Here is a 24,116-nt window from a genome sequence, read left to right on the forward strand (position 1 = left end):
GTGTGGGACTTCTGTGTGCGTCTGTGTGGGTATGGTGCAGGTGGGGTGTGTTTGGGGTACATACATGGATTTATGGTTGGGGTGTGGGGTGTGTGGGACTTGGATGTGTGTGGGGATGATGAGGGGATGGGGGTATGCGTGCATGTGTGGGGAGGTGTAGGGGTGTGCATGCAGGGTGTGGGTATATGTGTGGAATGTGTGTAGGGGAGTGGGGGGTGTATCGGGGTGTGGGTATGGTGAGGGTCAGGGTGTGGGTGTATGTGTGGGATGTGTATGGTAGGGTGTGTGGGACAGCATTGGGTGTGGGTGTGGGTATAGAGGGCAGCGGGGTGTATGAGGGGGTGTGAGTGCGTGTGTGAGGTGTGGGTGGGTTGGGTGTGCATGTGTGGGGGCTTCCCTCCTGCCTGCTCTTTGCGATGTGGCTGAGCCTAGCCCCTCCACAGGTGGGGGAAGGGGATCAGCACTGACTGCCTGGCTTGCAGCAGCGCTTCAAAGGGCAGGAAAGCAGCTGCTGCTGCCAGCAGCAAGAGAAGCCCCTGTGAGAGGGGAGGGTTTCAGGGAGCTGAGCCTGGTATCACCTGCTCTCTTAGTCTCTATCCCAAACTTGCATGGCAGGGCTGCAGCCGAGCCTGCGCTGGCTTCTGCTGCTGTTACTTCTCTCACCTGCTTGCTTGGCAGGGCTGCATCAAGTGCATGCTGGCTCCTGCTGCTGTTCCTCCCCTCCTGTCTGTCCCTGCCTATGTGGCAGGGCTTTGTGAGCAGTCAAGCTCCTTCATGCCTCCTCCCACACGCTCATCTGCCCAGCACAAGCAGGACCAGAGTGAGCTGCAGGCCAAGCCCATCCTATTCCCCTCAGTGCTGCAGCTTCCACTCCCTGCCTGCTGGCTGGAGCACTGTAGCAGGGACAGGAGAAATTGCTGGAGGCTGAGGGAACCCAGCACTTCCCTAGGCAGTGGCAGCAGCAGGAGCCCTGCTCAGAAGCTGTGCCTGCTGGTGGGGGAGGATGGGAGCACAGCGTGCTCTGCTTCCAGCAGGACTCGGCCCCAGGCAGAGTGCAGCCAGATATAATTAATTAGTGGGAGCCTGCCTGCGGGCCAGATCCAATCAGCTGGTGGGCTAGACCAGGCTTCTGTGCCATATTTTGCCCACCGGTGAGCTAAAGAGCAGATGGAAATGGAGCATGCTGAAAGGAGAATTAACCAGTTTGAGTGAACTTACTAAGTGAAGAGTGAAGAAATAAAGTTCATCAAGGATCAGTTGTGGGACTACTCTTCCTTTAGTATTTTCATGTAATGACCCAGCACAAAAGGTCTGCTAAGAAGATTTATGGATAAAGTACAGTTGGAAGACCTCACCAATATGGATGGTGATCAGACTATCTGTAACTGTGTTTATGGCCATCCTGTCCCTGGAGCCCCGTCAGCCCGTGTCAACCTGCTCTCTCTTTAGGTAATCTCGCCTGTTCTTGCCTGCCGTACCTTAATGTCATTATCTTGTAGTAAAGAGTGGCTGCCCCGGGGCTACCTAAGCCTGATCTCAACACTCCTGAGCTCAGGTGTCTCTACTCTCTGCCTTACAGACTAATTATGTGGGCTCCGTCTTCCCCAGTACCTACGTCAATGCCTCGGATGATTCTCATTTTCTCTCCCTTGTTCCCTCAGGCTACAGCCTCCTGGGCTCTGCTGACAGGTACCACTTCTGGACTTCAGGGTCCCAGCTCCAGTCCTTGCCCCTCCTGAGTTATGGGCTCCCTGGCCCTGCTGACACTTGCCCCTCCTGGATTCAACTCTCCCTCTGGGCACCAAGCCCTCTACCATCTGTTCCCAGGCCTCTTTACTCTCAGGCCTGTTGGGATCTCCCCCTCCCCTTAGTCCCTTCTTTATGTCTAAAGATTTGCTTACCCCAGCTTGGATGCTACCCAAAAGTCCTGCTGCAGCTCTGCTTCCCAGGAGCAACTGTCTCCATGGCTCTCAGCTAAACTGCCTCACTAGCTTGGGTGTACTTCAAGCCCAGCTCCCTTCTGGTCAGGTGGATCTCTCATTAGTTCCTGCCACACCTGTGGGATGCTTCTCATGCTGCTTGCTTTCTCTAAATAGCAGGAGCATCAAGCCTTATGCTATAACATCATAGGAATAAGTGGATGGTCTTGTGGACTAGGGTAATTAAAGTGGGATGAAAGGTCATAGTACAAAACACAGGGTCGTGCACAGGAGGCCTAATAGGAAGAGAATACGAAGTCTTGCTCGTCAGTTGGAAATGACAGGAGGAAGGCTGAGGTGTGTTAGTTTATCATAAAATTACTACGAGCCCCCAATGTAATGTGGCTGTGGGGAATAAAAAAAATGCAATTCTAGCATGTAATAGATGAGGGATTTCTAGTAGAGAGGGGCATGCCAAAGCCATTCTGCAAGGCATCGGCAAGATGTCATGTGGAATATTGAATGAGGTCCTGCTTGCCTATGTTCCAGAACTGAAACGATTTAAAGATGGAAAGAGAGCAGATGGGGGTGGTTACCAAGATGACTGGGAAAATTGAGTCTGTCTTCCAAGAGGGAGCTAAAAAAATTTGACTTGTTTAGGTGAACACAAGAAGTCTCAAAGAGAAATACAATTACAGTTTCTGAATACATCAAGGAGTGTGCTGTGGAGAGAAGAGCTATTTAGAATAAATGACAATGGATACAGGTGAACAAATGGATATAAACTTGCTATGAATAAATTTAAGGTTGAAATTTAGAACATTTGTACACATTGGAAGGGCAAGGTTTTGAAACGGCCTTCCCATAAGTGTCATAGGGACAAAGAACCCAAGATGTACCTTGATTGGCTTAAAAGATAAACTTGTGACACAGTTGTAGAAAACTGGACTCGATGGTAGCTCAGAAGATCCCTTCTAATTCTGTGTTGCATGTTCCTGTGGTTTGGATAGCTTAGTTATCCTGGCTTTTGGTTACTTTTTTGTTTTGTGTTTTTTTGTTTTTTGCAGCTGATCAGCTATTTTACTTTTGCACTCTTATGGTCTGTTCCAGAGAAGGAAGGGCTATATAATCTAACTAACTGCTGTGAGGAATCATACATGTTTAGTAGAAAAGATCTATTTAAAGCAAAACACTGATGTTTATCTGTGCTGTCATGCATTGAAGTACTATAGTAACAATCATCATAGTAACAAAAAAGAAATGTTTTCATCATGAGGGTACTAAAGTATCAGAGACAGTGCATGGCTTGGATCTAAGCAGTTTAATAAACTGCATATAATTGAAGTAGATTTATAATTTGGTAGTTACAAGTTTTTACAGATAAAAATTACAGATGTGAATTGTTAGTTTAAAATCCTGTTAGAGACAACTCTATCACTGCTGAATAGTGACACTAACCTTTCAGTTGTGTAACTTTGTCATGTTCACTTTTAAACTTGGAGCCTTACACATAATTAGAAAAGAAAGGAAAGCAAAATTTCTGGGTCTGATTCTGAATTGAATTCATTATTCACAACTCCATTTAGCAATTTCTGCAAGTTCACACCTATATTTTGGTTGTTATTAAATTAGATTGGAAAACCTAACAAATCACATTTGGAACTTTAGAAAATCTAGAAATCTAGAAAATATAATTCATTTCCCTCTGGGATTAAGGTTTATCTATAACTGCTCACATAGACAAAAACTTAAAACAAAAGTTTGTGTGTGATTTTTTTTTTTCTCTTCGTAGAGAATAAACTACATTTTCTGGAGCAGAGAACATAAGTATATGTAAATTAGCAAAAGATAACGAAGTCTCACTTATTGACTTCCCAGTTGTGTCCTATTTAGCTTTTAAAGGTTTGGGCTATTTTGAAATGAGAGAGAAAAAGATGAGGTATTGGATACTCTACTGGCTCACAAAATTATTAATATGAGATCTAGGAACTGCAGTTATGGACTGGGACTGCTAAGAGCTGTTCAGCAATAAGGTATAAAGTAATATTTTGCTTGCAATTAATCACTTCAGCTAATTCTAGAGTAGTAGATTTGTTGACCTTAACTTTGGAGCCTTATCCTACAGGTTTCTTATTACTACTGTGAAGTGCCGGGTACCTACAATTGCCACTGACAGTGGAAAGTGGTTTGTCCCTTACCATGATCAGGCCCTTGGATAAAATATTATTCAGAACTCCTTTAAAAGGCACTTTTGATTCTGGTTGTAGTAGTTATAGGCAATGCTCAGTGCGAATCAGGTTTTGTGAAAGGGAAAATGTCGTAATTCCATGATTTTAAATAAACCATGTAAAAGATTTATATAATGGTGATCAAGTTTTTTTGTTTAATTTTCTTTCATGTTTTTAGAAAGACAGGTAAATTTGTCCTTAAACCTATCTCGTTTTGCTTTAATCGGAATTAATTATTTTTTCTTAAGTTGACAAGGTTGGTGGGGGGAGGAGTAGGAAAGATGGAAATGACCAAATCCCCCTTCCCCCCCATGGGGAAAATTTCAGTAGTTAAATACAGATGGGGAGAATAGGATTTTTAAGGTGATTTGAGCATAGCTAAATGTCAGTGTAAAAAGTGTCGGAACACAACCTAGTGTGTTTAAGAAAAAATACTTGTAACTAATTCATATCAAAAGCTGCTGAAGTGTGTGTACAGGGGTTCTTGATCATATTTTTTTTTCTTTTCTTGAATAGGGATTGCAGCATCTTTTGCAGTAAAGCTTTTTAAAGCATGGATGGCAGAGAAAGATGCCAATTCAGTTACCTCTGCTTTAAGAAAAGCCAACCTTGACAAGAGATTGCTCGTAAGTGCCATATGTTTTCTGTTAGTTTCTGTTGTTTGCTTATGGAAAAGGAGAGATAATGTATGTGCTAGCTTGTCAAATGTATGTTACCACCCACTCATACTTATTTTTTTAAAATATTTTGAATCATGGCAATGTTAAAGCTATTCTACCTGTACCAGAGCTAGCCTATCGAATGCCATTAACTTTTACTTTATTGACCATAACTTTTATTTCCTCAGACATTCTAGCAGTCTGAGGAATTTGGTTTCAGAGCCTCTAGGATAAACTGACTTTATTGTCCTCTACTAATAGTGATTGACTAACTAACCAGTCACAGTGCATTTGGTGCGTTCACTTCCTTTATTGAGATAAGTGGGTAGTTTCCTGAACTTGAGTGAAGATAGAGTAGTTTGTGTACTCGCTGCATTTCTGAAAACGAATTACAGCTCTGCAATGTCACACATTCTATTTTAATTTGTGTAGAACTTATTAAAATAACAAATGAGCCTTTTGGTAGGATAAATGGACCTATAATACTGATTGCAGATCCACTAGGGATAATGTGTTTTAAGGTTGGCCTTGTGGTTCAAGCCTGTATTCTGGGTTCCTAGCAATATTCTGAAGCATTCGTTCAGCAAGGTGGGCCCATGGGATGGAATAGTAGATTGCATTTCATCTAATGCTCCTGGTTTCTTGCGTTTTCCCAAAGACTTCATTGGATTTATAAGCTGTAAAGCTATAAGGCCCGCTGTAATCATCTACTCTGACTTCCTGTGTAGTAGTAGCCAGAAATTTTCACCTAGTAACTTGTGTTTTTAGCCAAGTAGTGTGAGGTTAAATTAGAATGCATCTTCCTAAATGGACATCTGGCTTTGATTTAAGGAGTCCAAGTGAAAAATAATTTACCACATCCCTGGGCAATCTGTTTGAGTTAATTGTCCTCACTGTTAAAATGTGTCTTAATGCCAGTTGAATTTTGTTGATTTTTTTTTTTAGCTGTTGGATCTTGCACTCTTATTTGCTAAATTAAAGAGCCTTATAGTACTGGGTCATCTCTCCCAGTATGCATACTAACAGTCCATGTCCAGTCTCCTCTTAACCTTCTCTTCAAGTAATAGCTTAAGCTGTTTCATTGTCCTTGTTAGGCCTGTCATCCAGACCATGAATCACAGTTTTAGACAGAAATAGGGAATTAAAGTGTATCAGTTCATTTGGTCCTTTCCAGTCTGAGGTGTTAGTTGTAGTAACCTTTCTGCACCGCCCCCCCATGAGGCTTTTCTGTGAATTAACTATTACAATTGGTTTACCTTTTTGGATGAGTCTTGTTCTAAGCTTGTGCTAAATAACTTTGTGCATTTATTTAGTATTCAGAAATAAGCCTTCATGCAGTATATGGTAAGTAAATTCTTTCAAAATGTAAATATGAAGAAATGCTTTAAGGTCTTTTAACTGATATTTGCACGATGCCTTTACTGTCTGTACATTTGTACCAACTCTACAAGAACAAAGAAAGAAAGATGTTTCTTTTTCCATCTGTGTAAGGCTACTGGAGAATTTTGTTTTGAAATGCTTGAAGATGAAAGCATTTTCATTTATTTAACAATATTTACGTGTTTAACAGTAATTAACTGATCCTTTTTTCTTTTCTTCAAAAAAAAAAATGAACAAGTTTTCCCCCCCTTGTGTTCAATGATCTCTAAACACAGGCCAATATAGCATTTTAGTATGGAATTTTCAGAGTTAATGTAAATGTTGATTTTCTTTGAAGCATGTTACCAGTAATATTATTTCACCTTCAAGTTGAGTCCTTAGTGTGCATTTTCAGCCAGTTCTGCCCCTCTCTTTTGCCATTTAAACATACTTGATTATTTACTTAACAGATACCCTCTGTCTTCTAGGAACTATTTCCAGCCAACCGGCAGACTGTGGAACACTTTGCCAAGTACTTCACTGATGCAGGTCTAAAAGAGCTCTCGGACTTCCTTAGAGTCCAGCAGTCACTAGGAACTCGTAAAGAGCTTCAAAAAGAGCTACAAGAACGTCTCTCTCAGGAATGCCCAATTAAAGAGGTGGAGAGGTTTTTTCCAACTTTTTCTTGCATGTTCATGCTATTGCTTTTGTATTCAGGCTTAAATGAACAGTTACTATAGCAAAATATATTTACATCAGTAGGATTTTCTAGTGTTCTCAGTATTATCTTCAATCTGCATCCCCCTCTCCCCAAAATATGGTTTTGTCCTGTGTTGTAAAGAACTGTTAAAATTGCTTTAGTTTCCCTTATTAAAGACTTTAAAAATGAATGTGTAGTATGTGTTACTATAAAGAAATTGAGAAGCATTCTGTATCTGATTGCAGTTAATTATACTTTAGTGCTCCAGTATAAATTCCATTTCGTTTAGGATCTGTACATTGTATACTTAGATAGGAACTGCTCCATTTCTTTGTAACCAAATGACACGGCTAAAACAGCATCTGACAAATCTTCCTTTTGCAATGTTTCTGGTTTTTTTGTTTCTTGTTGCTTTGTCTGTACATCATTGCAATACTAGTAAAGCACTGCAAAATGCTTTTTCATCAGAATGGTTTCTAGGTGATTGGAAATGTTGTGGGAGACAGCATTTTCTTTCTCCTCCAGGTAGTGCTTTACGTGAAAGAGGAAATGAAGAGAAATGATCTGCCAGAGCCTGCAGTGATTGGACTCCTGTGGACCTGTATAATGAATGCTGTTGAATGGAACAAGAAAGAAGAACTTGTTGCTGAACAAGCACTTAAACATCTAAAGGTATGTTTGCAGGGAGAAAAGAGGGTTAAGTATAACGTGTATGTATTTGACAGATATCAGACTTTTTCATGTTTAAGTCTATATTAATGATTCTCAACCATGGTGCTGTGGCACCCTGGGATGTTTGAGATCCTTTAAGGGTGCCTCAAGGTGCCACACAATGTTAGCACTGTTAGGTGTACATACATGATTCACAAGATGAACACGGGTATTTTGAACAGGAATCCACGTTGTTAAAAATATTCCAACCTGATATGGTCATTCTGAATGCTTTGTGATGGAAGAATTGCTCTATTACTTTTTCATAGTCAAAAAATGAGTGAAAAATAAGAGCTGGCATTTTTCAGAGAGTGCCTTGAGTCTAGCTGGTGGGACCGGTGTACTTTGAGTCTAAAAAGGCTGAGAAGGACTGATCTGGAAGAATTTGTCTGAATGTGACACTGTATAACATCCTAGACCATCTTCCATGCATGAAGAATGTTGTCCTGTACTACCCATATGGTGACAAAATAATGTATTTATGCTAAAATAGTGCAATATCAATGAATGTTAGGTCACTTCAAAAGATTACAAGAAACCTATGCTGAAATAAAAAGTATATAGGAGATTTAAAAACAAAACAAAGACACTTTGATATAGCCAGTACTTGCCATTTGGAAGACTTGTAGAAGAGATACTCAGATTAGACAGCCATAATTCCACTGACGACTTGCTAACTGAGAGCGAGACTCCTTCATAGTATTGAGCTGGAAATATAGCTATTTCCCAAAAGAACCTCAGTATAGCGCTGTGTTCTGTGACTGGAACCAGTGACACCAGGGCCAGTGAACAGGCCAGTAAACAGAGAAGTTTGAGTAGGAGTTCGGTGGGGAGTTTGCTCACCCACTTTCTTACTGTTACTTCATTATAAGCTTGCTGAATAGAAGCAGACAAAGGAGGAACAGGGAATTGCTCTAGGAAGTAGCAGGAAGGAACTAGCAGGAGAATTGATAGGATGACTAAAAGGTGTTTCAGTGCCAAATCCCTTGATTCTACCAGCTCTTCCTCTTCCTATATCTGTGGGCTTTGTCCAGGCATAGCCCCTGACCACTGAGTGTTCTGTCCAAGATATGGACTAGCCTTGCAAGGACTAGGGTCTGCACATCCTTGCCAGGGAAATTAAGGTAGTGGGAGTGCTTGGGCTGCACAAGGTGCTTTCTGCTGGATTCTCTCAGGAATCGGGTAAGAGAACTGCAAGAGGAGATAGATAATCTCAGAAGCATCTGCAAGCATGAGACCTTCATCAACTTGATGTACAGAGACCTCCAGCATCATGGAAGAAAGACAGTCAGAGAAGGCATTAGAAGACACAGAAGAAGCTTACTTAGGAAGGTGAAAGCTGATAGCTTGTCACCGATGGCAGTAGGCAGTATGCTTCTGAATCTGCGAGTGTCCAGATAAAAATAAGTATGAAGCTCTTGAATCATAGGAGAAGGACCTTACTTGTTTGGCAGGAGAGGCCAAGCCATGCACCCCTAGGGCTGGGAGGATTGAGATTACTACTGTCAAGAGGGAAGTGATAGGCAGTGGCAGTTGGCATCTCCCTTCTGAGGGGCATGGAGGTAATCATCAGCCAGCCTGACCTTTTGGCTTGGGAGGTTTGCTGCCTGCTGGAAGTCCACATCTGAGATGTCATGGAAAAGTTGCCAAGGCTCTCTGGCCCTCTGGCTTCTATCCCATCTGGCTTATCCATGCGGGCACTGAAGATACTGCCAGGAGCAATCTTGAGTAAATCAAAAACGACTACATGGCTGTGCTGGGTGTAAGAGTAAAGGGGGTTCAGGTGGTGTTCTCATTGATCCTTCCAATCAAAGGTAAAGGCCAGCTAGGAGCAGATGCATCCCAGAGATCAACGTGTGCCTATATGGATGGTGTTACCAGTGGGGTTTTGGCTGCTTTTGCCACAGATGGTGCCCCAAGAATAGGAACTACTAGGAAGGGACAGGATCTACCTGATGAAGAGAGAAAAAAGTGTCTTTGCTTATAGGCTTGCGTAGCTAGTGAGAAGGGCTTTAAACTAGGTTCACAGAGGGATGGAGACAAGTCTGGAGGTAACTTGGATAATAATGTGGTAAAGGGAAGTAGTAAGCAGAAGCTATAGCAGTGTCTCAAGAAAAAGATAAGATAATTTTAGCAGCACAGAAGGCAAGGAAGCAGGACCTTACCTGTTGAGTCAGCGTGAGGTGGCAGAGCAGCGGCGAAAAGCAGTGCCAGGAGAAACAGCAAGCACCAGGGAAACACCAGCGCCGGCATGGTTACGCTTTATAAACACATGCTGCTGACACTTAAAGGGCCAGAACCCCACATTGGGATTAAAAGGAGACCAACTCAGAGAGACGGGAGGACTGGAAGCAAAGTCCAAATGGTAGAAGGCAGCCAGCTGGCAACAAACCCACTAAGGTGGATTGGAAGAGCCAAATGACTTGCCCTCAGCATGGTCCTGGCCATTGGGGATGGAAGATTGGGACTTGACTTAGGACGCTAAACCTAGGAGAGAAGAGAGAAGAACTGTAAGTACAGTGGACTGAAGTGGCCCACAGCAGACAGTTACTACAGGTGGACCCTAAAATACAATGGGGTTTTTGCAAGGCTAGAGGACTGTAAGGAATGACTAAGTCCCAGAGTGATATTCTGAGTTCTGTATTGCTTTGTTTCATATACATTATTTACCTCAGAAGGCAGGATATGCAAGCATAGTCTGTGTGCTCATAACATCTTTTGGAGACCTTATGAGGTTGGCGTAAGGCAGGGTGTAGGGGAGTCAAAGCCCCAGAAGACAACACCAGGGCTGGCTAAGGACAGCACCTACGGAGAATAAGATCTCCTTCCAAAGTGCATAGAAGAGCAAGTTGTGGCAGGAAAGAGTGGTTGCCCTTACCCCAGTTCCCATTGTAACTGGAAGCAAGCCTTTCCACTTGCAAAAGAACCAAGACTGTAAAAGGCCCCATGGGCGCGTTAAGATGCGCCTCATGGGATAGGCACGGGCACTTCCACATTAATCAGTTAGATATCTAAGCTGTTAAAAACTAATGTGGGAAGTATGGGGTCTAAAAAGCAAGAATTGGAGGTCCTAGTTACAATTGAAGGAATTGTGTAAACTATCCTACCGTGTAAATGGGGTAACAGAGACATTGTGAGAAGATTATTGTCATGGATGGGTATAACTTTTTTCAGGAAGGATAGACAGGGAAAAAAAGAGGTGTTGTCCTATATATTAAGGAGATGTACATACATTCTGAGGTGCAATATGAAGTGGAAGGTTGACCTGTTGAAAGCATCTGGGTAAAATTCAGATGGGAGAGCAGTAGGGGGGGATGTCATGGTAGATGTCTGCTATATGCCACCAAACCAGGAGGAAGAGATGGAGGAGGCCTTCTTTAAAAAACTGATGGGTGCTTCTAAATTGAAGGACCTGATTTTATCATGGGGGACTTTTATTATCAGGATGCCTGCTGAGAGGGGAACACATCAGTGCATTGGCAGTCCAGCAAATTCTTGGAGTGTATTGAAGATAATTTTGATACAGGTTGTAGAGGCCAACTAGGGGAGAAGATCTTTTTAACTTGCTGCTCACAGACAGGGTTGAAACTGTGAAGGTGAAAAGTAACTTGGATGACAGTGAACATGAAATGATAGAATTCAAAATCCTAAGGGGAGGCAGGAAGGAGAGCAGCTAAATAAAGACCCTGGACTTCAGAGAAGCAGACCCTAGCATACCACAAGGAACTGATGGGAAGGATCCCCTGGGAGGCAAGTATGCGTGGGTGGGGGGAGTCCAGGAGAACTCGAGAATTTTAAGGAGGCCTTTTAAGGGTACAGGAGTAAGTTATCCTAATGCAAATAAGAATGGGAAGTACAAGAGGCTAGCCTAGCTAGACAGCACTCTCTTCAATGAATTAACTCAAAAAGGAATCCCACAAAAAGTAGTAACTTGGTCATTTTACTAGGGAAGAGTATGAGAGTCTCATAAGGGCATGCAGGGAAAAAAATTAGTAAAGCCAAGGCACAACTTAAGGTGTACCTGGCATGGGACATGAGGCCAAAAAATGGGATTCCACAAGCATATCAACAGTAAGAGGAAGACCAAAGAAACCATTGGTCCCTTGAGGAATGGAGAAGGCAATCAAGTTACAGATGATACATAAAAGGCTGAGGTATGTAATGCCTTTGTTTTTTAGCCTTCACAAATAGGGGCATCTACCAGATGACAAGAGCAATTGATAGCACAGATGAGGAAAGAGACAAAGAGCCTAGAGTAGTGGCAGAACAGGTTGGGGAAGCTAGGTAAGCTAGAAGCTTTCTAAGTTAGCAGAGTCAGATGGGATGCGCCCCATGGTACTGAAGGAATTGGCTGAGGGAATTTCTGAACCATTAGCTATCTTCTTTGAGAACTTGTGGAGATCAGGTGAAGTCCTGGGTGACTGAAAAAGGACAAATATAGTGCCTTTTCTTTTCCTTAAGAAAGAGAAGGAGGATCTAAGGAATTGCAGATTAGTAAGCCTGACAATACCTGAAAAGATCATGGAGCAGGAATCCACTGTGAAGCAGCTAGAGGTGAACAAGATGATCAGGAAGAGCCAGCATGAATTCACCAAGACCAAGTCATACCTGACCAACTTGATTTCCTTGCATGATAGATGACAGGCTCCTGCGGATGGGGGAGGAGCAGTGAATGTGATATACCTTGTCTTCAGCAAAGCTTTTGGCACCATCACCCACAACTTTCTCGTTATGAAATACAGTACTTTCTTCTGCTCTGTAAGTTTGGATCTTTGTGCTCAACAAATAGTCATCAGTGGTACGATGCCTGCTTGGGAGGCAGTATTGCTTGGGAACCCAGTATTGGGTTCTCCAAGGGCTGTCTGGTTCTGTTATTGTCTTAATATCTTCACAAGTGATTTGGATGATGGGATTACGTACGCGCTTAAATTTGTGGATGATCTAAGTTGTTTAGGGTTGCTGATGCTCTGGAGGGTAGGGCTAGGATCCAGAATGATCTGGATAGTCTGAAGAAATGTTCCATAAACAATCGGATGAAATTCAGCAAGGACAAGTTCAGAGTCCTGTACTTGGGAGAGAATAATTGCATGCACAAATACAAACTGTAGAATGTAGACATTCTTCCTCAGTCTTGCATTTGAAATCTTGTCTAACTTTATCCCAACTACATAGTTGGTTCAATAAAACATATCACCCTAAGCAGTCCTTGCCTCTTGCACAATTTCTGGATCATCAGAGCTACAGCATCGTTCTTTAAACTATTTCTACCTCTTTTAGACATTTAGGTTTGTATTGTTTAGGACTGCAGTCCATGTTTGTCAGTGAGCAACTTTCAGAATACTAAGATTTGCAAGAGAGAAATTCATAGTCAATATATCATGAGTTAGATTTGCTTTCTTGGAGCCCAGTCTTACAAATATTATTCATATAAGTAGTCTTTACATATGAATAGTCCCATTGATTCAGTGGAACTTTCCCCATAAATAACATTATTTGCCCCTTGAGAGATTTGTGTGTGGTGCTTGCATCTAAACCTACTTTCTTGACTCAAAAGATTAGTCAGATATCATACCAACCTGTTGGCAATTTTCATTTAATATAGTACTTCCAAACCAAATAAAGCATTTGAACTGCAGCAGGACACAATACTTTCACCATCTTCCTTTTCAGTGTAATGTTTCAACAGGTAAAAGTGAGTAATCCTTGTGTCTTACGCAGAGTTAGTTTTGCTGAGCTGTGAGGCAGTGCCTCAAATAGAGTGTCAGATAATATGATTGTTTCTTGCCTGACTGACTTTTTAAATTAAAAAAGATGAGGCAGTATTTTCAAACTTAATTGTTGAGAGCCCAGATTCCAGAAGACAGTTAGATTCCTAACTTCCCTTGAAGAGTATGCGTCATAGACCTGTTTAAAAGTCACTTTGTCTCAAGCTCCTAAGTGCCTTCTGAGAACTGAAACCATAAATCTGTGTCAGTCACTGGGTAAGAGAGAAACATAGATAAAATTGATAGTGCTGACAGGATCGAGGTCTCCCTTTTAATGAGAAAAGAGCCATTTCAAACTAAATACATTCCCTGGTATTTACATATCAGCAAGAGACTCTTCATCTTTGGATGATGTTGGATTTGACCTGACTTTTTTAATGCATTGCTTATTTTATCTATTTAATAATATTAAATGTAGTGTTGTACTTCAACATCTGTGCCTGATTAAATGTAGGGAGTTTCTGAATGGTCAGTGAGGGAAGGATTCAAGTGCCTCACGTGATGCACTTTATACCCAACCTGTTACTGAAAGCATGAGAGTGCTCCAGGGAGAAAACAAATATTTTATTTGCTTCCATTAGCCAAGTCCTGAGAGTTGTTTTTGTATCATTACAGGGTGAGAGAGAGCCCATCAAATCTTAAAAAAAATACTTGGAAAGAACCTTAAAATACTATAACTCTTACTGTGCTTACTGCATTACTTCTTCCATCTTCCCTGCAGTAGATGACTGATGAATCAATTTTGTGAAAGAAACACTGAACCAAATTTTCAAGTCATTACAGTTTTTACTTCTGTTTTTTTATTTATGTAATGACAAACAAACAATAGCTCTGAAATGGTTGTAGGCCAAAGGAAACTTGTTTCATCTAGAGCCCTGAACTGCTAGGTGCTGCATACCCATGCCCCAGTCCAGAACACCACTTAAATTTAAAACAAATGCTTGAGCTTGTAAGTGGTCCCAGTAGTTTTTATACAGGTTCAAATGCACTTCTCTGTCCCCCTCAAATGAGGGGAGAGGAAATGGAGAAAGAAGGGTAAACATGTTGTTTAAGAAGGAAAAGGGGAATGCAATTAACTGAGAGAATGGGGGATCAGAGAAAAGGAATGTTTGCATAACAAAATGCAGTCTCTAACTCTTTATGAGCAATTGCTAATTTCTTTGTCTTTAAGTATTACATTAAAGGGAATTAAATCAACTGTTGTTTCTTTGTCAGTGTATTATATTAATTTTCTGTGAAAAAACTGTTCTTCACAAAAGCAAGGCTCATTACACATGCATAATGGCCCCAGTTCTTTTTTATAAAATAGTTTAGCATTTTCCCTTGTGCTCCTTTTTCAGCAATATGCACCCCTGCTTGCTGTGTTCAGCACTCAAGGCCAGTCAGAACTCATTCTTCTCCAGAAGGTTCAGGAATACTGTTATGACAACATCCATTTCATGAAAGCCTTTCAGAAGATAGTGGTACTCTTTTACAAAGGTAAAAGTCCATATGCAGTTTAGCATGATGTACAATGAGTTTGCATCTTGTCTGAATTGGTGCATGTACAGAAGAACTGAATTATTTATATTTGGGTGGTTTACAGTCCACTTAATTTGTAGCTGGTGGCCAAATTAAGGATGAGCTGCTCTGCTGTTTGCTTGGTTTTTACTTCAAGGGCACTGCTCCATTCAGCTGCAGCTTATTAGTAGTCCCACACAGCTCATCAGAGAAGCAGTGCCCTTTAAAATAACCTGCAGCCAGTTGCTAGAGCATGTCAGAAGTCTCAGAAAGCTGTCTGCTTCACAACCCCTCAGTTTCACAATTTATTTCACAAACCCTCAAATATGTCACGGGGATTAGCAACTGATCTGAGTGGTATCCAGGTTCTGTTGTACTAAGATATTATTAAGTGTTATACCGCTAAATAATTGAACTACTAAAATTGCTTAGGCCTGCTTGAAATTCTGAGTAGGGAGCAGCCCTTTATATAGGATGAGTGTTCAGACTCCACCCCTGCATCCCACCTATTTAAATAGTGTGGTGGTCAGTGTCATCTCAGTATCAGAAAACAGTGTCTTTTACTTTTCATTGCCTGACAAGTGTTTTGCCATTTCCATTTAAGTAAATGGCTAAATTTGTCTCACTTTTAATGGAAGGAGGGTCAGAACACAGCTAAACATTTTCTGGTTTTTGGGCCCCTGGCACATGTTTTTTCTACCATAGTTATTGCGTTAATGGTGACATGCTGCTATTTATGGCACATTATTCATCAGATTTTTGTGCTATAAAATGGCAAACCAGCCACAAAGATATTACTCCGAAAGGGGGAGCATCTTTGTGGCTGGTTTTCTATGACACCATACGTTGAATGTGTGACATACTCTATCATCCTGAGGTTGATAGCTGATTGTCAGCATCGGGATCTGGGCACTTCTGCATCTGAAGCCTGGCTAAAAGCTGCCTGGGTCCTGATGGAGACAATTGCTGACTGTCTGAATCAGGATGCAGACTCACCTGAACCCAGCATCTTGAAAGGCTCTTTAAGGATGTCGGTCCCGGGTATGGGGCATCTCTGGGGTCTGGCATGCAGCCCTTCCTTGCCTTATCTTGAGGATTGGACAGGGGATGGAACCAGGACTAGGGCTTCCCAGTGCTGAATCCTGATGCTCAGCTGAGTGTCAGGAGACAGAACTGAGTAACCCTGGGCTCTGAGCCAAAGCTGCCCCCTGCCCAACTGGTGGGATCAAGCTGGAGGCAGCTTACAGGTTTTGAACCTGGCTGCCCTCTGCTCTGTTCATGGAGGATGCCAGGCACACAGCTATGAATGGGGGCGCTTCTCCCATCTTTAGCTGCATGTGCTGATTTAAAGAGGGATAGGAAAGCTCCCTCATCCCCAGCTGCTACCACCAGGTGGCTCTTTAAATGAGCAAGTAGATTAACAGGGGATGAGGGAGCTTTCCCATCCCTTGGTGTTTGTGTGGATGCCTGTCCATATGAACTCCCTGATCCCTAGCTGCTCTGTGGGGGAAACCATGAGGCTGATATCAGGGAGGCTCCCTAGTATTGTCCTTACCAGCACCCAGGGAGCTTCAAGTGGGCAGGTGCTCAGCTGCTGCCCACCTGCTTTTTTAAGGTCCAGGGCAGTGACTGATGTCAGGGAAAGGCTCCTTAATGTTTGGCTCACAGCACTCTGGACCTTTAGCAAGCGCAAGTGCAGTAGGGAGCTCCAGTTGCATGCTTGCTTCTTTTGCATTCCTGGGCACTCCTAGAACCCGTGCCTAGGGGTTAGGGACCCAGAGGCTGCCACTCCATGTGCACAGGTGGAGTGCAGCTGAGGAGGATGGAGCTTACCCCTCCCTAGCTGCAGGTGCTTCCTCTCTACCCCAAGCGCTGGCAGTTGTGCAATTGAGGTTTGAGGAATTCTATGCCCCATTGCCAGAATTGAGTGGCCTGCCACACACATGTGGTATAGCAGGTCATGCAGTTTGGGGAATGGTCCCCAATCATGCAACTACTGTAACATCTGCCAGTGGCCTTGGAGAGGCTGTTATTTTCAGAATTTCGTTTTTATGATATAGTTGGCCTGCTAGCAGGTTTTTTCAGATCAGGTTGTCATAGAAACTAAAAGACTTGCACTGTATGTGATGGGTGGGTGCCAAGCAGTTTGTTCTGATATTCTTACTATAAATAGTTGGGGGTGGGGGTGGAAAATAAATGTGAATAGGAACTCAGGATTGATTTTTCTCATTCATATTCTGCATGCGTGCATATTTTGGAAAACAAGCAAGTGAGGATTATAAGTGCTCCTTATCAGAGAACAGAAATAAGTGGACCAACAATATTTATCCCCATTTTTATGTTTGTAGAAGGTGGCTCCAATAATTCAAGGGGGAAATTAAATAAGTACTAGGAAATCTTAGGGCACTTTTACACGTGCTGCAGGGGAGGACACTTTAGAGTAGCTCTGAGAACTACTCTAATTGTAGTGCTGCAACGTCTTGTGCATCAGTGTCCCCATGCTTCAAAATGATGGTGGGGCACTTGAACTAAAGGTCGTCAAACAGGCTTTAGTTCAAGTACCCCCACTGCCATTTTGAAGTGCAGGGACACTGATGCATAAGACTCAGAGGCTGACTGGGGCATGGCAATTACCACACTCCAGCAGACTCAAATAATCAAGTCTGCTCCAATACTCTGTAATTACAGCACGTCAGAGCAGCCTCACAACACATCTACAGGCACCTGTTAAGACTAGAACAATTAAGAGAGAGTTTGACATGGAGGTATAGTTTTCTTTAGTACATCTTTTAATTCACACTGTGTATGCTGAATGAACACTACATATTCTGCATGCTGTTTTTATGCAAGTTAAATGCTGCAAATGTGAATAGCTTTACATAAGGTTCGTTTTCAACTTGTGTAAATCCATTACATGAACCTTGCCAAAATCTGAATCTGTGAGCAACAGAGTTAATGAGAATTTGGTACAATTGTTATTATAGTAACAATAATAATAATAACAATGTTATTATAAGAGTTTCCTGGGGAAACTCTTTGAGAAGATCATCAAGGAGCACATTTGTGAGGGGCCGGCATCAGAAATGATGCTCAGGGGCAATCAGCATGGATTTATTAGGGGGAGATCATGTCAGACCAACCTGATTGCCTTCTATGATCAGGTCACAAAGGCCATGGATGCAGGTGTCGCGGTGGATGTAGTCTTTCTGGACTTCAGCAAGGCCTTTGACACCGTCTCTCACCCCATCCTAGTTAAAAAACTAGGCGACTGTGGCATAGATGCCTACACAGTCAGATGGATTGCAGATTGGCTGAGGGGTCGCACTCAGAGGGTGGTGGTGGATGGGTCATACTCGACCTGGGGGGAGGTGGGTAGCGGAGTCCCCCAGGGCTCGGTCCTGGGGCCTGCGCTGTTCAATTTCTTCATCAGCGATCTGGATGATGGGGTGGAAAGTAACCTGTTTAAATTCGCTGATGACACCAAAATTTGGGGGGAGGTGAGCACGCTAGCAGGGAGGGAGAGATTGCAGAGGGATCTGGATAGGTTACAGGGGTGGGCTAACAGGAACAGGATGCGTTTCAATACGGACAAGTGCAGGGTGCTGCACTTGGGCAGTAGGAACCAGCAGCACACTTACACAATGGGGAACTCCCTACTTGAGAGCACGGAGGCAGAAAGAGATCTTGGAGTCATTATTGACTCCAAGATGAACATGGGCCGACAATGCGAGGTCATGGTTGGCAGGGCTAACCGGACCTTGTCGTGCATCCACAGGTGCATCTCGAGTAGAGCCAAGGAGGTGATCCTCCCCCTCTATGCGACGCTGGTCAGGCCACAGCTGGAGTATTGTGTCCAGTTCTGTGCGCCCCATTTCAAGAGGGATGTGGACAACATGGAGAGGGTCCAGAGGAGGGCCACCCGCATGATCCGGGGACAACAGGGCAGACCCTACAGTGAGAGACTGCGGGACCTGAACCTATTCAGCCTCCACAAGAGAAGGCTGAGGGGGGACCTGGTGACCGTCTATAAACTCACTAGGGGGGACCAGAAGGGTTTGGGGGAGACGCTGTTTCCCCTAGCGCCCGCTGGCATAACAAGGAGTAATGGGCACAAGTTGATGGAGAGGAGGTATAGATTGGACATCCGCAAAAACTACTTCACAGTTAGGGCGGCTAGGAGCTGGAACCAACTTCCAAGGGAAGTGGTGCTGGCCCCTACCCTGGGGGTCTTTAAGAAGAGGCTGGATGCCTACCTGGCTGGACTCGTTTGAGTCCCATTTCTCTTTTTGGGGTTTTTTGTTGTTCTCCCGCCCTGGCGGGGGGTCGGGCTAGAAGATCTACTAGGTCCCTTCCGACCCTTAATCTATGAATCTATGAATCTATAGCTAATGCACTGAATATACACTCCTTTAGAAAAGTAGTGTAAATTCATAAGAAATGAAACTTGCTTACAGGATACTAGTTTGGGTCCATTTCAAAATGTAAGTGGCCACAGCTGAGTACATTAACAATCATGCCGTTAAGTTTGTTTGGTTGGGAATAGACTCCAGGCTGGAGTAACAGGGACTTAATAGTGCCGAAGGCCTCATAAGGCCTTTAGGATTTGAAGTGCACATAAAAACCTCTACTTGCATGGGCCACACTCTGGCTTCCTGGAAGTGATTTAATTCTGTGGTGTTTTTTACCCACAGAATAGAGGGCCAAGGATAGATTCTATAAAGCCAGCCATGTGTCCTAGTTCATACTGGAGTCTGGTTCGAATATTTTATATCCTTTGGTCATTTCTTTTGTCTGGTCAGTGTATTGCTTATTTCTGTTTCGGTGGTTGGAGTAGCGTGTACATGATCTATTCTCAGAAATAAATTATTCCATCACAGTCTTGGAGGCTTAAGCCTGTTTATCGTATAGTTTCATTGGTGATAGGGTATGTCTGCTTATTGCTTAATAACTGGATGAATCCACTAGCCTTATCAGCTAAGGTGGATAATTAGGCGAGGGTATTCAGTCTTCTGATATAACTAATTCCCATCAGGTAGAACAGTTGGGCCAGGAATGAAGGAGATCTTTCAGTCTGTGATCATCTTTTTCTAGCAGAGTTGAATTTCTACAGGCATTTTGGAATAACTCCTGGAAGGGGCTAGGAACTGAAAGAAATAATCCAGCAGAACTCTTCTGGTTATTGCACAGCCTGCTACTCTGGAGTTCCTCACTTGAAAAAGTAATATTCAGGATGGGGGGAGGGTTTGAAAAGCCATAAATGGTCAGTAGTCAGTGGAGTTAAGTACTTAACTGCCATTTGCCTCTGAAAATGTCTTTGAGGGCATGGATTGGCATAAAAGATTTCGTAAATTCAAATCCTAATTTTTTATCCTTTCTGCCACGCTTCTATTATAAAATACCCCATAAATCTGAATGATTTTCTTAGAATTTAACCTGGAAATTTCATTTACAGTGTTACCATACCAACAAGTTACCATACCAGCAAAAACGGATATCTCCTTACCAATTAGAAGATCAAGTCTAAGGTTCCTAGTCTGATTCACAGTGCTAGGAAGGGACCTTAGTAGTCATCTAGTCCAACCCCTGCACAGATGGCGGATTTGTTGTTCCTGTAGTTTATTCCATTTTTAACATGAAAAGAGAGAGCCAGATTTTCTCATGCAGTATAGCAGTTCTGTTTCACTGTTAGTGTAACCTATAAAAGCAATCTTATTATAATGTAGCTATGGCCCATAGAAAATGTTACCTCTCACTGCTGCTGTTGTAGTGGAGAAAAAAGGGTACAGCCAGGATATGCTTTGCCTCTCTGTGCCCATGCTTTTTCTTGCCCTGCAGCCCCTGCAGCCCAGTATCAATTAGATAAAACACTTAAGCCAGCCCTAAAAATAAAGCTGCATTAGATTCAGGGAACTGTGAAAGTAAGATTTCAGCTTAGTTTGTGTAATGCCTCCTGAACGCTGCTTTAAGCACATGAGCCTTAGCTGGCCAATCTTTCATTACTAATCCAACAGAGGTTGCATTTAGAAACTATTTGACCTGATGTGTGTGTTTGAAGGATTTCTAAACTGCTGATATACTGTCAGTTGACCAGAAAAAAATATCAACCTCTTCCAGTTTTTAAAAACTGTAAGGAAACCAAAGATAAACAGGGCCTGTTAGAAGTTATGACTCAAGGCATCTAATTACAAGAAATCCTGGATATTGCCATTGACCTCAATGATGAGAAAAATCCAAGCTGTTATCAATGAAAAACATAAAACAGTGCAGAATGTCTCATTTTCTTTGTATCTTTTAATTGCAAAGGACCCCAAATAAAATTAGTAAATCCAACCAATGAAACGACTGTCTGCCGGTCTTGCTCTTCTCCCCTCCCTGTGTTCATCAGGCATGATACTTAGGATGATATAAGTTTTCAATCTATTCTTGTAAAACCTGTAGTAGGAAAATACAGAGCATTAATAATATTGTATTGCATACTGAACACCCCCTCCCCTCCGTAGCAGAATTTCCTTTCCTTTTGAGGTTTTTCTATAATAGAGTGCCTAGGTGAAATCCGCCTCTCAGTTAAGTCAGTGGTCACTTTGTTCTTTCTGTCAGAGAATAAAATGCCTGTTTCATTATGTTTGCAGTCTTCACAACTGCACATTCTGAGATCCCTGAAGAGCAGGGGAGAAATTGGAGTGCCTGCAAGAGAAGTATTCATGTTTACTGCATCTGAGCAGGATCACAAAGGATGCTAAAGATTTTAATTCTGCTTTTGTCTCCGTTATGGAGCGTTTATAACAAACAGATTAGAACCACCACCTTAGCATTGCAGTCTATTCATCCTTTACTTGAAAGAAACACATCTTGAAAGAATGATTTTTATGAAGTAAAATAGATCATTTCTAATCAATTTTCAGGATCCATCTACCTCCTCTAGGAAATGGAAGGCAGTTTACAAACTTTTCGCAGTAGAGAAGTACACAATAGAGAAATGTAAGTGTTCTGAGTTAAACTGTAACTTTATTCGTAATAAAAAAGAGACGCTGCTTAAAGATTTATCTTCACCACAGAGTCAACTTCAGTTAGCCCAGTTTAGATGAGAGTAGCTACATTGCAAAACAACACATCTTGAAAGAATCTTTCAAGATGGGTTTCTTTCAAGTAAAGGATGAATAGATGAGAGCAGCTACATTGCAAAACAACATTCAAGCAACACAGAAGGTATACTGCACAGTGTGACTGTGGTGGCAGGTGACAAACTCTGCCATAGACTCTATTCTAACAGGCCAGGCAAGTCATGTTAAAGCACAGCCTCCTTGAATTTGGCAAACAGAGGGTCCATGGGTTAGAACTTCAGACTTGTTCACAACTCTACAGTGAAGACAAACCCTTGCATAGTCTACTTTGGGACCCCTCCTTTTCAGATTTGATGTCACCCTGAGGCTCTGGAAATAGGTGGTTTGAGTGAAAGTCAGCTGCAGGGAAACCATCTCCCTAGATCTTCAGAGTTGACATTACTTGGAGTTCATGTGATATTGAGGTATACCCCATGAACCTAAAAGTTTAGCCAAAACAGCTGCAGTATTTAAAATGTGGTCTTAATCATCTTTTTAAAATCAGAAATCACTTAATATAAAATAAATCTCTGTCAGTGTTTCCATTGCTTCAAAGCCACCTAGAGATGTGATTAAATATACCCTGTCCTTCTTTATTGCTTAATTGAACATTTCTGCACTCACAGGAGATTATTATATGTTACAAACACTGCAAGCATGAATGCATTACAAATAATATTTCTCAATAATGAAAGGAAAGATTTGATTGTCATTTTTGTAGTGAAAGTTTTCTTTCCCAAGGTTCTCTGTCAGTGCAGGAGGCTTTCCTTTGTTTTACAGCTGGCACATTTTATGCGGACGTAACTCTATCTCTTGGGCATTTTTTTCTTCTTACAGTTCCTGGATTTAGATCTACCCAATGGTTGTACTGCTGGACTCTTACAATAAGCTATCTTTTTATGGTAAATCCACCATCCTTCTAATATCAACTCAGAACACTGTTTGGGCACATGCCTAACTTTAGGCATGTGCTTATGTGGCAAGCTGTAAGCTATAAGGCAGGAACTTGTATTGGCAATCTTTTCCATGTTGTTGGTGCCTCCATAAAGCTTTCAGACTCCATCTCTTCCAGTACCTGCACATGCAGAAAGAAACAGAGTATTGTCTCAACCCCTGTGAAATGTTTCTGATTTCCATCCCCTATACCCAAAGGTTACAACCTACAGATCAAGAACATGGCGCATATAGTCAGCTAAGTCTCTTAATTATGCAAGCACTTTATAGTATATTGAAGTATACAGTTAGGATACTTTTTTCACATGAAGAAATTAAATTCATAATTTGTCTTAAAATTCATCTAAATATTATAGAGACTTGTAATTTTTAATGTGTATGAATTAATAGTAATTGCCTGTAAAAGGCTAGTGCCAGGATAAGGACTGGTGGGTCAACATTTATGTAACATGGAAACATCACTTTTTCATTTTTTTTAATTGTATTCAAACCAATATCTACTTATATACTTTGTGCCACAGCAAAACCCATGTATGTTTCATACATACATAGAGCCCAAATCACCCAATGGTGATGTTTCAGCAGGAGGATGCCAGCTGTGTGGAGATGGCCTTAGGAGTCCGGTCTATCTGTTATTCTAAGCAGTGTTGGAGTTTATATAAGTCATCACCTCCAGAAACATGCTGCTAACAAGGACTGAATGAGGGGATATTAATTTGACCCAAAATGATTGTGGTGATTTAATTTCTGGTGGATAACAGATAGCAGAGTTTGTTCTGGCTCCTCCTGTGTTATGCACTGGCTTCAAAGACCGGTGTGGATCACAGATTTCTGTCTCTTTGAGATATAAGGCTTGGCTGTATCATCAGAGGTTAAAGAAATGGAGAATTCTGGCAAAACGTTTTTTTCACTTTTGAAAGACAGTTCAGCCTGATGTCTCACTTTTTCCCTCATTTAGTTGTTTTTGACATTTAACAGAAAAAATTTAGAGGCACTGTCTTTTTGAATGGTTCCCAGAATGATGTTCAGTAATAATATCGGCTGTGAACAAGATGAACTTCTTTTTTAGGATAGGAATTTGGGGGGGAACGATAAGAAAACTCACTAGATATAAAGACCAAATGTGTCAGATTCCCAAAGACTGAAATTACAGGTTAAAGAAAAAAGGAAGGAGGAAGGAAGGTAGACTTGTAATGACAGTAGAAAGTTTGATGCGAGGCG

At 42.1% G+C, this 24,116-nt stretch overlaps 1 protein-coding gene across 1 annotated transcript in view; it reads left to right on the forward strand.

The window, feature by feature from the left end:
• Window positions 1-24,116, forward strand: part of BZW2 (basic leucine zipper and W2 domains 2) — a 53,973-nt gene that overhangs the window by 22,035 nt on the left and 7,822 nt on the right. Inside the window, exons 6-9 of the mRNA XM_019508519.1 lie at window positions 4,664-4,773; window positions 6,654-6,824; window positions 7,391-7,537; window positions 14,682-14,820. Coding sequence (XP_019364064.1) covers window positions 4,664-4,773; window positions 6,654-6,824; window positions 7,391-7,537; window positions 14,682-14,820 — 567 coding nt within the window. The remainder of the gene's footprint in view (window positions 1-4,663; window positions 4,774-6,653; window positions 6,825-7,390; window positions 7,538-14,681; window positions 14,821-24,116) is intronic.

This window comes from Gavialis gangeticus, unplaced genomic scaffold (genome assembly GCF_001723915.1).
Source record: "Gavialis gangeticus isolate Ggan-Ray unplaced genomic scaffold, GavGan_comp1, whole genome shotgun sequence".
NCBI lineage: Eukaryota > Metazoa > Chordata > Crocodylia > Gavialidae > Gavialis > Gavialis gangeticus.